This window comes from Lytechinus pictus, chromosome 1, assembly GCF_037042905.1.
Source record: "Lytechinus pictus isolate F3 Inbred chromosome 1, Lp3.0, whole genome shotgun sequence".
Lineage (NCBI taxonomy): Eukaryota > Metazoa > Echinodermata > Echinoidea > Temnopleuroida > Toxopneustidae > Lytechinus > Lytechinus pictus.
The window spans coordinates 3,693,482-3,707,995 of NC_087245.1; the positions used below are offsets into that span (position 1 = coordinate 3,693,482).

Genomic DNA, 14,514 nt, shown 5'->3' on the forward strand with positions numbered 1-14,514 from the left:
GATTTTAAGCGACACTTTAGTCTTTAAACTTATAATGTCGATGCATGTATCAAGTCTATGCACTTAAGTATTTAGTCAATTTCTTTCTCCTTTTTTAGAAAAATAATCATAAAAAAAAAATTAATCTAAATCAAAACAGTAACTTCTGCCAAAGCTGAGGTTATGAAAGTCCATGCAATTGTCACTCTGTCAAGCAGATGATGATGTTTCCAAGCAAATCGATTTAGGCAGATTTACTCAACATGCTTAATTGTCATGAATATAAATGGAGATAATTGATATAGCTGTTAAAACTCCATTAGTGCTCAATACAGATGGCACCCAGACATTTTGTACTTAACCCTATATAGGCCGGGGAGGGGACCTTGGAGGTGCCCCCTCAATGATTCGCGCAATATTTTCACTGTGCAAAATATTTTTTGCCGCGTCGCTTACTGACTTTTTACCTTCAATTCTTGCTCATCTTTTGAGATCAAAATTACACAGCATCTTGTAAGTGCTCAAAAGCGTGATTTTGTGTATAAAGTAAATGCATATATTTTTTCAACCAAAAATCATAAATGTATGATTATTTTTAATTTTGCTGGTCTAAATGGATTTATTTCATGCTGTTTATGATTTCAAAAGAGTCCCCTATAAAGTTCATTGGAAAAAAACAATAAAAAAATACATAAGAAATTGCAAAAACAATATAATACATAAGAAATTGATCTGATATCGCAATTTTTTTCACATACATTTGCTTAGAACAGCACAGAGTTTCTTCACCAAAATTAGAACATTTGGTGCTTTATTGAGGGAGTTAAGAGGAAAGAGTATGATTTTGCATACTAATTACACATAAATTAGCATAATCAATTAATTGCAATTTGCATGAAATTAATTACTATACAGTTTTGTAGATTATGTCCCAGACAACCTGCTTGCCAATTTTTGATGCAATATCGCTCAGTCAACGGCCGAGATCTTGAGGGGGGCCTGTGAGGCCCCAAGGGCCCTATAATCTCCCAAAATACCCCAGCCTAGATAGGGTTAAAGGTATTGGCTAGCTATTAGTATATGTAGTACAACTAAAAAAACCTGAAAACAACCATTATTGAGAATGAAAAGCTGTAAGTACATCGCAAACCAAGATTTTATAATTTGCGTCTTCGCGTCATTAATAGAACACATACAGAATATATTACATTTCTTATTTTGAAGCAACAAATAATGATTTTCGGACATTTTTTTTTTTGGGGGGGGGGCTTCATATCACAGGCACATGTAAAAAGTGGGACCTTGCAGCTCAGATTTTTTAAAAAGTCAAATAAATGTCAGTCTTTATTCATTGTGAGACTTGATTGTTCTTTGTCTCTCTCTCTGTCTATCAGGGTCAACCAGGAGAGAGTATCAAGGGTGACCCTGGTGAACCAGGCCATGGTTATGAAGGTCAACCTGGTAGAGATGGACGTGATGGTTCACAAGGTCCTCCTGGACCTGAAGGACCTCCAGGACCACCGGGTGAACCAGGTTACTATGTGGGTAACGGCAATGGTGTCAGGGTAGGTCCATCTCTTTCTTCCAACTTCTCATCATTTTATATTTTTATTGATCAAACGGTTTCATTCTGTAGCTATTTTTTATGCCTGAATTATATTGGTACATGATTATAAAATCTGTTATGAACATTGCCAACATTGGCTTTCTTGAGGTCTCAGAGAGAGTTCCTTAGTTGATACCCTATCTGTGCACATTGTGGAAAAATGTTTCTTACCACCTTCAGTGCAGTTTAAGAAAACAAAATAGCATAGAATGATATGAAACATACAATTACATGTAAGTATAAACAATATTTAATTCTTTTACAAAATTGATTTTCATAATATTGACGAATTGACGAATCAAGGCGTATTTGAATAGCTGTAAGCCTTGGTTATGGTGATATAGATCAAATCCAGATCGTAAGATTATGGCCCATTATATACTCTCTACAGGGACCAAAGGGTGAGCCGGGATCCCCAGGAGAGCCAGGTAGGATGGGTCTACCAGGTTCCCCAGGGTTTGATGGAAGACCAGGATCTAGGGGTCCACATGGACCTCAAGGATCTACTGGTTATGGAGAACCTGGACCTCCTGGTGAGCCAGGACCACCGGGTGTACCTGGAAGCAGTACTGGTGGTGATGGGCATGGTGGTGTGCAGGTATGTACATTGATAAGTAATCAAACAATTCTTTAATGCAGGGACTGTCAATAATTGAAATGAACTTTACAAATTCCAGCCTTTTCCCAGAATCTATATTCCACTCTTGACAAGAGATTGGAAAGAGGGAGGGGGGTGAATAAGTGATTGTGAGCACTTCAAATGCCGCATGAAGGTAACAGAGTATTCTTTGATTACGAGTGTCTTCCATTTTCTTTTCAGATGGCCAAGTTTAATAGTATCCAGGATATGTTGAATGGCATGAGAGCATTGGAGGTTGGGACTCTGGCCTTCATCATACGGGTCCAGGAACTCTATATCAGGGTTGAAACTGGCATGCAGCAAGTACTGGTAAGAGGGACTTAGCTAGACTAAGCCCTAGACCTCCTTTTATGATTATTGTGGAATTGGAGGAGAAAAAATTTAAATCGGAGTGTATTACTTACAGTGATGCATTACATCAAGAAGTTACTGTAAGATAGGATTAGTCCAATACTGGAGATACTTTGAGATCATGAAATATTCTCATGAATGAGCTTTGTGAATGTTGTATTTTAGAAAAGGTAATAGATGTATTAAGTATTTATATTTCTTTGGATTTTTTTCCCACTTGAACCTCATAGAGTTCTTGACAAATGTTACAAAAATCATTTTCTTTTCAATGTTGATATTTTATTCTTATTTAGGAATTTACAATGAACAATAGGTCATGTAGTATGTGGCATGATTGTCAATCTCTGTAAACAAGTGATGTAGATCATATCACATCTCTCAATGTAGATGGAATCATTTTTTCATAGTTTCTTTGAATTATATTTTCAGTTTGCATGCAGGATATTCTCTGTTTTTTATGTCAACTTTCATTTTTATATTCTATTACATGTCACTTCTGTGTTTGATTTTGTTATGTTATTTAAAGTTTGTCACTGTGTGGGCAGTTCTGGATCATAAAAGTCATCTAGTTCTCTTTCAAAATTCCTTATTTCTGATATCCAGCTTTTTCCCTTATGCTAACCATAAATCTGAATGATGTAATTTGTAGACAAGTTTTAGAACCATTCCTTCTTGCATAGTAAAATGGGCAAATCCAACATGAATGTATTAACTATGACTATTCAGTACAAAGAATTGATATTGAATTTAATCATTCTAATTCAGCAGGTTTTCTAACTTCTAACTTTTCTTTAAAAATGAATGATTGTCATTGATGAGATACCAAATCTTTTATTTCAAAAGCCATTTTTATCAAATGAATAAGCAAAATTAGATACATGTTCAAAATTGTCTGCTTGATTTTTCAAAAGGGGAGCAGTCACATTTTTTTTTTCATTTTGTAAGAGTTTACAAATAATGTTTTAAAGAAAAAATATTAGAAAATAACAAAAAATGTAATTGGCATTAATGCTTCAGTTTTAAAGAAAAATGGGAAAATGAGATGACTTTTCATGGGTTTGTGTTTTTAACATTGTGGTATCTTTACATTATGGTGGTATTTAAAAAAAACCATTGGGTTCTCAGGTATGAGATTGAATTATGATTTGTGTTATTGGACTTCATGTACAATTAAACATTTACAAATGGTATTCATATGGGCTTGGACCACATTTATGGATATCCAATGGGTAAAGTGATACTCATATTGGCAAGAGTGATAATGACCTGTGACCTTTGACCTGCAGCCATGAAAGTATTAATGTCTTCCTTCCTACAGCTGGGAGCTACCTTTACCTTACCACCAACCTCTGAACCACGCCCGCAACCACGCCCTCAACCATCCATTACATCGAGAACTACTACATTAACACCTACCACCACTGTAAGACTTACGGTTTATCATCACTCTTATCTGTCCGTCTTTCTCTTATTCTGTTCATCTGTCACCTTTTATACTATTCCTTATTTCTCTTTCTCTTATGCTGTTCCTCTTTCATCTTTTATACTATCCCTTATCTCTCTTTCTCTTATGCTGTACATCTGTCACCTCTTATACTTTCCTTTATGTCTCTTTCTCTTATGCTGTTCTTCTGTCACCTCTTATACTTTCCTTTATGTCTCTTCCTCTTATGCTGTTCTTCTGACACCTCTTATACTATCTATTATCTCTCTTTCTCTTATTCTGTTCATCTTTCACCTTTTAAACTATCCCTTATCTCTCTTTCTCTTATGCTGTTCATCTTTCATCTCTTATAATATCCCTTATGTCTCTTTCTCTTATGCTGTTCATCTCTTATACTATCCCTTATCTCTCTTTCTCTTATGCTGTACATCTGTCACCTATTATACTTTCCTTTATGTCTCTTTCTCTTCTGCTGTTCTTCTGTCACCTCTTATACTATCCCTTATCTCTCTTTCTCTTATTCTGTTCATATTTCACCTTTCAAACTATCCCTTATCCCTTTTTCTTATGCTGTTCATCTTTCACCTCTTATACTATCCCTTATATCTCTTTCTTTTTTGCTGTTCATCTGTCGCCTCTTATACTATCCCTTATGTCTCTTTCTCTTATGCTGTTCATCTGTCACCTCTTATACTATCCCTTATCTCTCTTTCTCTTATGCTGTTCATCTTTCATCTCTTATACTATCCCTTATCTCTCTTTCTCTTATGCTGTTCATCTGTCACCTCTTATGCTATCCCTTATCTATCTTTTTCTTATGCTGTTCATCTTTCATCTCTTATACTATCCCTTATCTCTCTTTCTCTTATGCTGTTCATCTCTTATACTATCCCTTATGTCTCTTTCTCTTATGCTGTTCATCTGTCACCTGCCATGTTTTCCCTTATCTCTCTTTCTCTTATGCTGTTCATCTGTCACCTCTTATGCTATCCCTTATCTATCTTTTTCTTATGCTGTTCATCTTTCATCTCTTATACTATCCCTTATCTCTCTTTCTCTTATGCTGTTCATCTCTTATACTATCTCTTATGTCTCTTTCTCTTATGCTGTTCATCTGTCACCTCTTACACTATCCCTTATGTCTCTTTCTCTTATGCTGTTCATCTGTCACCTGCCATGTTTTCCCTTATATCTTTTCTTCACCTATACTATCTATCATCACTTTTATAATATCTTATCATCACTTTTATAATATCTTATTTCCTTATCATTTGCTCACTTATGATCACTCTTCTGATATCCCTTATATCTTCATATTTTCTTCACTTATGCTATCTATCATCACTCTTACAATATTTCCTATCTCCTTATCTTTTGTTCAATGATGCTCTTTGTATATTTCCTTTTCTCTATATTGATTCATCATGTATTGAAAAACTTATAAAAAAAATTTAAAGCTCTCTCCTTTCTCTGTCACTTTCTCTTGGTTTATTGATATTTTTACCTTCCAGATCTGTTCTTTCAATGTTATACTCAATCTGTTTTTTTAATCATATCTCTGCACTTCCCCACATCACATATTATAAAATATCTTGCTTGCCTAAGGGTTGTCTTTGATGTATTATTTCTTTCCATAGTGTTTTTATTTTACACCATGTAATGCAGTATCATGTATCTGTTTGAATCTTTTATTTCATAAAGGCCTTTTTTATTAGAAGCAAATCTTCATACTCCCCCTGATTATTCTGAATGCAATAATTTATATCTTGATTTTGACCTTTCTAAATTTGTGCAGTTCTTTTACTTTTACCCACATGTATTATAAACTCACAGAGCCTTGAAAATTTATCCCTTTTATATTGCATAACAGCACCCTTATCTCCAAAATTTCAGTTTTTGTCTCACCTGCATAGCAGAGTGAGACTATAGGCGCCGCTTTTCCGACGGCGGCGGCGGCGGCGGCGGCGGCGGCGGCGACGGCGGCGGCGGCGGCGGCGTCAACACCAAATCTTAACCTGAGGTTAAGTTTTTGAAATGACAGCATAACTTAGAAAGTATATGAACCTAGTTCATGAAACTTGGCCATAAGGTTAATCAAGTATTACTGAACATCCTGCCTGAGTTTCATGTCACATGACCAAGGTCAAAGGTCATTTAGGGTCAATGAACTTAGACCATGTTGGGGGAATCAACATCAAAATCTTAACCTAAGGTTAAGTTTTTGAAATGTCATCATAACTTAGAAAATATATGGACCTAGTTCATGAAACTTATACATAAGGTTAATCAAGTATCACTGAACATCCTGCATGAGTTTCACTTCACATGACCAAGGTCAAAGGTCATTTAGGGTCAATGAACTTTGGCCGAATTGGGGGTATCTGTTGAATTACCATCATAACTTTGAAAGTTTATGGATCTTATTCATGAAACTTGGACATAATAGTAATCAAGTATTACTGAACATCCTGTGCAAGTTTCAGGTCACATGATCAAGGTCAAAGGTCATTTAGGGTCAATGAACTTTGGCCAAATTGGGGTATTTGTTGAATTACAGCCATAACTTTGAAAGTGTGTTGGTCTAGTTCATAAAACTTGGACATAAGAGTAATCAAGTATCACTGAACATCCTGTGCACATTTTAGGTCACATGACCAAGGTCAAAGGTCAATGAACTTTGGCCATAATGGGGGTATCTGTTGAATTACCATCATAACTTTGAAAGTTGATGGATCTGACTCTTGAAACTTGGACATAAGACTAATCAAGTATCACTGAACATCCTGTGCGAGTTTCAGATCACATGATCAAGGTCAAAGGTCATGTAAGGTCAATGAACTTTGGCCATAATGGGGGTATTTGTTGAATTGCCATCATATCTCTATAAGTGTATTGGTCTAGTTCATAAAACGTGGAAATAAGAGTAACCAAGTATCACTGAACATCTTGTGCGAGTTATAGTAGTTTTCAAAATCAGCACTGCTGCTATATTGAATCGCGTGATGCAGGTGAGACGGCCAGAGGCATTCCACTTGTTCTAACAAAATACTCCTGTAAATTTACCAATGCAAATTAAGTAGACAACATAACATAGAACTTACTGTAAATATTTTATCAACTCTGCATCCATTTTCTTCTCATGCGATATTTTGTAGATCCATTTGGTGTTTTACTTCATACAGATAATTGCTTTTCAAAGTGAATCCTTTCTTTTGCCATTGTTAGAAGATTTATGCTTCAATAGAAAAAAAAACTTATTTTTATTTTCAAGACAGGTCTGATTTTACTTTGATTTATTTCATTGTTAATATATATTAGTCTTACATAAATGCCTTCAAACATGTTTCCATTATGTATAGATGTACCATGGGATTAAGTTAAACACTGCATGGCTGTGAGATGTATTTATAGATGGTATATTTGCATGTGGGTTGTCAGTTCTTGAATTGGTTGATAGACACCGTCTGTATCATTTACATCTCATGTAGCCAAATAATTATATAATTGTGTATTTGATTGAAATTAAAAAGATTTCAGCTACTGCTACATGAAAAATAATTTCAGATCGATCCATGATTTCTTTCTTTAGTGCCAATTTGGTGCTTAGATGTTATTAATACTTCTTTCTCCTCCAGCTTGCCCCTTTTGTGGAACCAACAGAGCCCCCTCAACTACCAGGACCAGGACTTACAGATAGACCTGAGATCGAGCTACCTGGACCAGAAATACCTGTAGCAGATCAACCTATGGTAAGACAAAGTAGAACCAACATTTTGCTTTTTCAGTAAAAATACAGTTTTCCCATTTAATTCTATGACAATTATTTTTCCCCCAGTTATCATGTTAAAGCAAACTTACTGTAAAAGCAAATTACCATAATTATAATTTTTTTTGAGAAGTGCTACAAGAATATGAAAAATAAATGAATTTATTTTAAATAAAATCACATTGATCCGATACTCTTTGACTTCTAGGAAAAGTTTTTACAAATCTTTAACAAATTGCATCATGCATAAAACTATGATGTCTGAAAAAATATCTGCAGAAATCTAAGCTGCTTGGGAACCCCCAAGTCTCTGTTGATTTTATGGAAAGCTCAATAGTCAATATTTTCTAATGAATTTAGAACTGATCTATCCCATAATCCTAAAAGTGATTACCCTTACTATTTTCAGCTTTACATGTATGCTCTGAATACACCTCACATGGGTTATATGATTGGAGGCATTAGTGGTGCGGACTTTAAGTGTTGGCAACAAGCGAGGGCAGCAGGACTAAAAGGAACCTATCGAGCATTCCTTTCATCCCCTCTACAAGATATCAAAACCATAGTTAGGAAACAGGATCAAGGCCTACCCATCGCTAATGCCAAGGTAATGAAACATTTAAAGCTATTTATGTCATCTTTTTTTTTCAATTTGATTTATTTTGAAGTTTGAAGAAAAGGATTCATGAGAGAAACACTTTTATAGGCTGAATATGTGAACAATGAATAATATACTCCAAAATTTGTAATACTTATTGGGAAAGACAACTTATACAGATGTAACTGTTATCTTATTTTACAATAGTTAAAAATAATATGAATTCTGACACTGGAATTATAGTCCATTTATCGTTTCAAATCAATTTACAGCTCAATCAAATACTTTATACTGAATTTGTACATATCAATATCTGATTCACTGTTAATGCACCACAAACAAGGTTTCAATTTATTTTTATTTTGATTTTTTAATACCTTAATATTAGGATATTAACTTCAAGTTATTCTAATCCTTGTTCATTGATGTGAAATGGTATGGTAAAATAGTTTTTTTTAATCTGTAAAATGGCCTCTATTCATAAATGCAGCCAGATGAAAAATTAATGCTTAAAAGTACAAAAAAACTTGAATATTTGAATATCTCTGTTATTTTCAACCTTACAGCAAGAAGTTTTGTTTGATTCATGGAATGAACTCTTTAAAGATGAGGAAGGAGCTCCATTCCAAGATAGCTTCCACATATATTCATTTGATGGTAAAGATGTCATGACAGATGATACATGGTAAGTTATTTCAAAATTAACAGAGATGATACAACAGTCTTGTGAATATTCATATAGATGGACAGATTATAATCTGCTGAATATTAATGTGAATGAACAGATAACCAGTCATTGATGTAAATTAAGTATTTACAACCTTATGAATATTGATATCAGTGTAGAGTTATAGAAAGAGCTAGTGTATTGTTCTCATGAATATTCATATTTCTCATTTGTTATCATTATATGATTGTCTCTTGTCCATTAATTCTTTGGAATGGGAGACACTTGCACTGGTACTGTATTTGTATATTCTTTTGTAAACAAAACAAAAGTTCTATGATAGTCGACAGAAAAAAATATATATACTCATTGAATTATCTCCTTTTATTTCCTTTTTTTCCCCTTTTTTTAAATTCAGGCCTGACAAGTACATCTGGCATGGATCCTATGCCAACGGGGAAAGAATGTCTGAGAGCTTCTGTGAAGCATGGAGGGCAGAAAATCATTTTGCTCATGGCCAAGCTAGTCTGTTATCTGATCATAAACTATTAGGACAAACTGAGTTCCAATGTAATAATGCCTTTGCTGTTCTATGTGTGCAGACTGCTCAGCTGAATGCAAGGAAGTAATATACCATTTTCTTTCCAGCAAAAAAGTTCTTTAAAATGTATCTATTCATTGAATCTCTTTGAATAAAGATGCTTAGAGATGTTATTGTATTTCCTGTAAGTGAATTGGTGATCGATGATGTATTCAAGGATGTGTAATGAAGATATCAGCAGTTAATAGAGATGTCCTTTATTGTCCAATTTAATCAGTTTCCTTGCCCCATTTGAGCAAATTCTTCACAGTCAATCTTCTTCAGCTAGACAGTCTATGGAGTGTAAATATATGAAGAACAAAGTCTTTTACTCAAAGTAATTTTAATAACACGCTTTGAAATCTCTTGATATTTCTTTGATATTCCTATGATAAAACTTTATGAATACAGCCAATTTTTTCTTTAACAGGATGGGTTGATGACTTTTTTACGATGTGGATGTAAACAGGAAGAATTTAGTGTGAAATAATGTATATTTCTTGGAGTTAAGCTCAAACTTGATGTACCGTACTGGGCAAGTACTTGCTAGAGTATAAAGTGTAAATAATTATTTATGTCGCGACAAAAAAATATTTTATGACAATGAGGAAGATTTGTTATGAATAGGACAAGTGGTTATATCTTAGGAAAATCATCCAGAAATTGATGATTTTAAGAATCCTTCCAATTGGGCCTTAGATTGTCTTCCATGTAGGTTTGTATTTAATATGAAGGTGGATGCCGCTAATAGTATACAGTGCCAGTTTTTAAGTTGAAAATTGAAATCTAATACACTTCCTGGTTTAGTATTCTAAAAGTCATATCAATATTATGAGATGACAATACTTTAGTTCATTAGAAAACATTTCAATGTGGAAAAGTAGAAAAGGATTTTTTTTTTCTCAGTGTGTGTTTTGCAAGGTTCATATACTAAAGGCAGCACAACCAAAAACATTTTGATAAGTATGACATTATCTTGATTTTTTATACAGTCCTTTTACTGAGGTTTATTATCTATCACTTTCATCCTGTCCGAGTTTAGATTATGCAATTATTATTCTTTAAAAAAAAAATTCTTCATTATTTTTTTATTGTATATGGTTATCAATAAGTTAAGAAAACTCACAAGAAAAATGAATTCAGACGGAAGTACAAAAATGGAACTATTATTCACCCGACAGGTTGGGGCAAATAACTTATTTTTCTCCCTTATTTGCTCATACAGGTAGGCTCAAAAGTTAGTGAACCCCACTACAAAATGCACTCCATACTGAGTTTTGAATGTAGGCAACAACACTACAATGTTTGGGGAGCCAAGAGAAACAAACTTTATTGAACACTTTAAATATGTTCATTTTCTGGAGGGTTTCACTAACTTCTGAGCATGTATTCTATACTTCAGACCAAAATCCCTTGTCATGGATTTTTTTAAGTTGGTTGATTTTGTCCTCACTTTTTTTTAACTCATCAAAGAGATGTGTGATGAAGAATTGTTCTATTGTAAAGCAGTATCACACTGGTCATAGTATACTCAGGGGGGGACAGAAATGGAGAAGATTTGAACTCATCTATGAAATTGTCTTTCCTAGTAACGTTTATGTAAAATGTTTCCTATTTCAAACTGTTTATATTTATCTCTATGATGATCAATTGAAGAAATCAATAGTATCTGTGGTATTTTTGTACAGACTAGTTAGGCATTATTTTTCTTATACATGTACTATTCTTATAATCAGTGAAAATGAGATATGGTTCTAAATTATGATGTATTTACTAAAAATTTGCAAAGTTTTAATAACTTTTTACTAGTTACTTGAAAGATCATGTCAAAGCAATTAGTATTAATTTTTGAAAGCAGGTTTCATTAATTTGAGCTTTTTATATGTACTAATTTGCTTTCTTGTAGGATTCAAGATGAACTTGCTTTTTAGGAAAATCTGTGGATCTTATTTTACCTCAGTATGTGAAATTTACACATACCGTGCCAAATCTAACTAATTTTGGTGCTAATTTCATATTGCAAAGATAAAAAATGCATAGCTTGTCAAGAAATATATAGTAATGAGAAAGTGAATACTACTTGCTTTTAAAGATTGTCTCTGTAAATAATTTGACTATTTTACACCAATTCCCCTTTTTAATTGTAGTTTTGCTACTATGTAGATATCTGGATATGAAATGTTGCTGTAGGTATTAAACACAATTTTGAAAGTCAAAAGCTAATCTGGTGCTATATTTATATTGAAATTACAAATATTTGTGCTCAAACATTTATTTCTAGCTTTTGTTTCATTTTACCCCTTTTTATCAACTTGCATATTCATTTATAAAAGTACATGTAGTTTTCGTACATGTATGAGTAGTGTAAACTCGCCTGCTTCCTGCCTTGTACTAGTTGGTAGGCAAGTAGTCAAGCAATTCATGGAAATACAATCTTTCAAACTCAAATGTGTAAGGCAATTATGATTATTTGCAAGTTGGGGGGGAACATAAACAAAAGAAATATCATTGTTTTGCCTCCTGTAAAAGGACTGAAATTACCCTTACTCTTTTCAAGCCACAGTTCGATGTTGTTTTACCATTGTCTTTATCGACTCCTGTATATTTATCTCAGGCACAAAAGAAATATGCTGCATTTAACACTCACTACTCAGTTGCAATCTTGGTGATTTTGCAAAGCTGATGGAAAATCCTACTTTATTCCTTGACATTTTTATATTGTTTTTAGGCTATTTCAATACTGCATTCATAGATATAAGCCAATAAAATGTATTATTTTGGCACCAAAGCTTTGCCTTTAGAAATGAGTCTGTAACAATTTTGCTTTTGCTGCATTAAGCAATAAGGCTATCATTGGGAAATCTTAGGAACTATTTGAGATTGACAGACTTTTCATGAATTATTTTATGCAAAGACATGGCAGGCTTTGTTCTCCCCCCCCCCCTTTTGTTTAGAACATTTCTTTTCACCTCATCTCGCGAATAAAATTGTTGGATGCTAGGCTTTTAGTTTATTGTTTTGTTAAAAGTATTTTGTACAAATCATGCTTGCCAGGTGCCTAGGCTTACTCTACAATTTTGTTTTTTTATACAACTCATTAGTGCCGTTTATGTTTGAATGTAAATGAGTTTTTTTATTTGTTATGTTCGTATCTTATTTATGAAACATTTAGGAATTTTGTAGATATTTGTTTTATCAATAATGTCAAGATTTAATTTGCAGATGATCTTTTGACCATTTATCCCTACGGAGTCAGTATGATTTTCAGATTACATTTAAATCAAGTAGAAGTCCCAAACGATTATTATTTGTTTGGCGTCACCTGTGTCTGGGAGGCGAAAAGCAAACTATCACCATGACCCGTAGGTCTCTCCTCCCGATATAACTGATTGGTGGAGTGCAGGTGGACCACTACACCTGGGTTTCCCCCTACTCATATACGAATAGTGAAGTGGGTTCTTAACGTGCAAAGGTGGTGACTCTACTCTACACGGGGCCTCCATATAATTGAGCATCTTATCCCATGATCCAGTATATCATTTCTAAAAACAAATTTAAGCAAGGAACCATAGCCACATTCTATATACCAATCTGTCTTGTTCAAATGTCCACAAAGTGTGATGTAATGAATGGGAAATCTATGTTAAATTTGAATGTTTGAAAATAATCATGTATATCATTGTATGGGTCTATGATTAAGTTAATAAAACTTGTTGAATTATGATTGGTCTCCAAAGCTAATCTTACGTCATTTTTTACGGTCCCAATGAAGTCACATTTCTGGATTCTGGTTACAAATGTTTGTAATCAAAACCTATGCAATAAAACATACGTTTACAAAGAAAATTTCTTGCACTATCATTTGTGAGTTGCTAACTGTATGTTCTGTTTGAGAAATGAAGAACTTCAGCTGATTTTGTAGATGTTTGATAATCAGTCCCTTCAACATAACACCACCATCACTATAATCATGACTACCACAACAACCATTATCCATACCAACAGCAACATAATCATATGGAAGCATAAAAGACCCACCCAAATGTTCAGATAATCATCTTATGTCTAGATCCCTTACAAAAAATGACCAGGTAATGAGATCTCGGATCTCATCCTTTTAGAGAGATGATCAGATGACAAGATCTTGGATCTCGTCATGTCTACTACCTGTGTGAGAGATGAGATGACAAGATCTTGGATCTCGTCGTGTCTACAACCTGTGTGAGAGATGAGATGACAAGATCTTGGATCTCGTCGTGTCTACAGCCTGTGTGAGAGATGAGATGACAAGATCTTGGATCTCGTCATGTCTACGACCCGTGTGAGAGATGAGATGACAAGATCTTGGATCTCGTCATGTCTACGACCCGTGTGAGAGATGAGATGACAAGATCTTGGATCTCGTCATGTCTACGACCCGTGTGAGAGATGAGATGACAGGATCTTGGATCTCGTCATGTCTACGACCCGTGTGAGAGATGAGATGACAGGATCTTGGATCTCGTCATGTCTACGACCCGTGTGAGAGATGAGATGACAGGATCTTGGATCTCGTCATGTCTACGACCCGTGTGAGAGATGAGATGACAGGACCTTGGATCTCGTCATGTCTACGACCCGTGTGAGAGATGAGATGACAAGATCTTGGATCTCGTCATGTCTACAACCCGTGTGAGAGATGAGATGACAAGATCTTGGATCTCGTCATGTCTACAACCCGTGTGAGAGATGAGATGACAGGACCTCGGATCTCGTCATGTCTACAACCCGTGTGAGAGATGAGATGACAAGATCTTGGATCTCGTCATGTCTACAACCCGTGTGAGAGATGAGATGACAAGATCTTGGATCTAAGATAAGGTCATCTGATCATCTCTTCTAAA

The 14,514-nt window shown here is 34.5% G+C and overlaps 1 protein-coding gene across 3 annotated transcripts in view; it reads left to right on the forward strand.

The window, feature by feature from the left end:
- The window catches only part of LOC129254262 (collagen alpha-1(I) chain-like), a 100,020-nt gene extending 86,543 nt beyond the window's left edge, over window positions 1-13,477 (forward strand). For 2 of the 3 annotated variants that reach the window (XM_064106887.1, XM_064106937.1), the window contains 8 exons: window positions 1,374-1,544; window positions 1,977-2,183; window positions 2,406-2,534; window positions 3,895-3,999; window positions 7,656-7,769; window positions 8,196-8,393; window positions 8,951-9,069; window positions 9,470-13,477. In XM_064106887.1, the coding sequence (XP_063962957.1) occupies window positions 1,374-1,544; window positions 1,977-2,183; window positions 2,406-2,534; window positions 3,895-3,999; window positions 7,656-7,769; window positions 8,196-8,393; window positions 8,951-9,069; window positions 9,470-9,680 (1,254 nt within the window). In that variant the 3' untranslated portion in view covers window positions 9,681-13,477. The remainder of the gene's footprint in view (window positions 1-1,373; window positions 1,545-1,976; window positions 2,184-2,405; window positions 2,535-3,894; window positions 4,000-7,655; window positions 7,770-8,195; window positions 8,394-8,950; window positions 9,070-9,469) is intronic. The other variant, XM_064107002.1, reaches the window with a different exon arrangement.
- The last annotated feature ends 1,037 nt before the right edge of the window (window positions 13,478-14,514 follow it).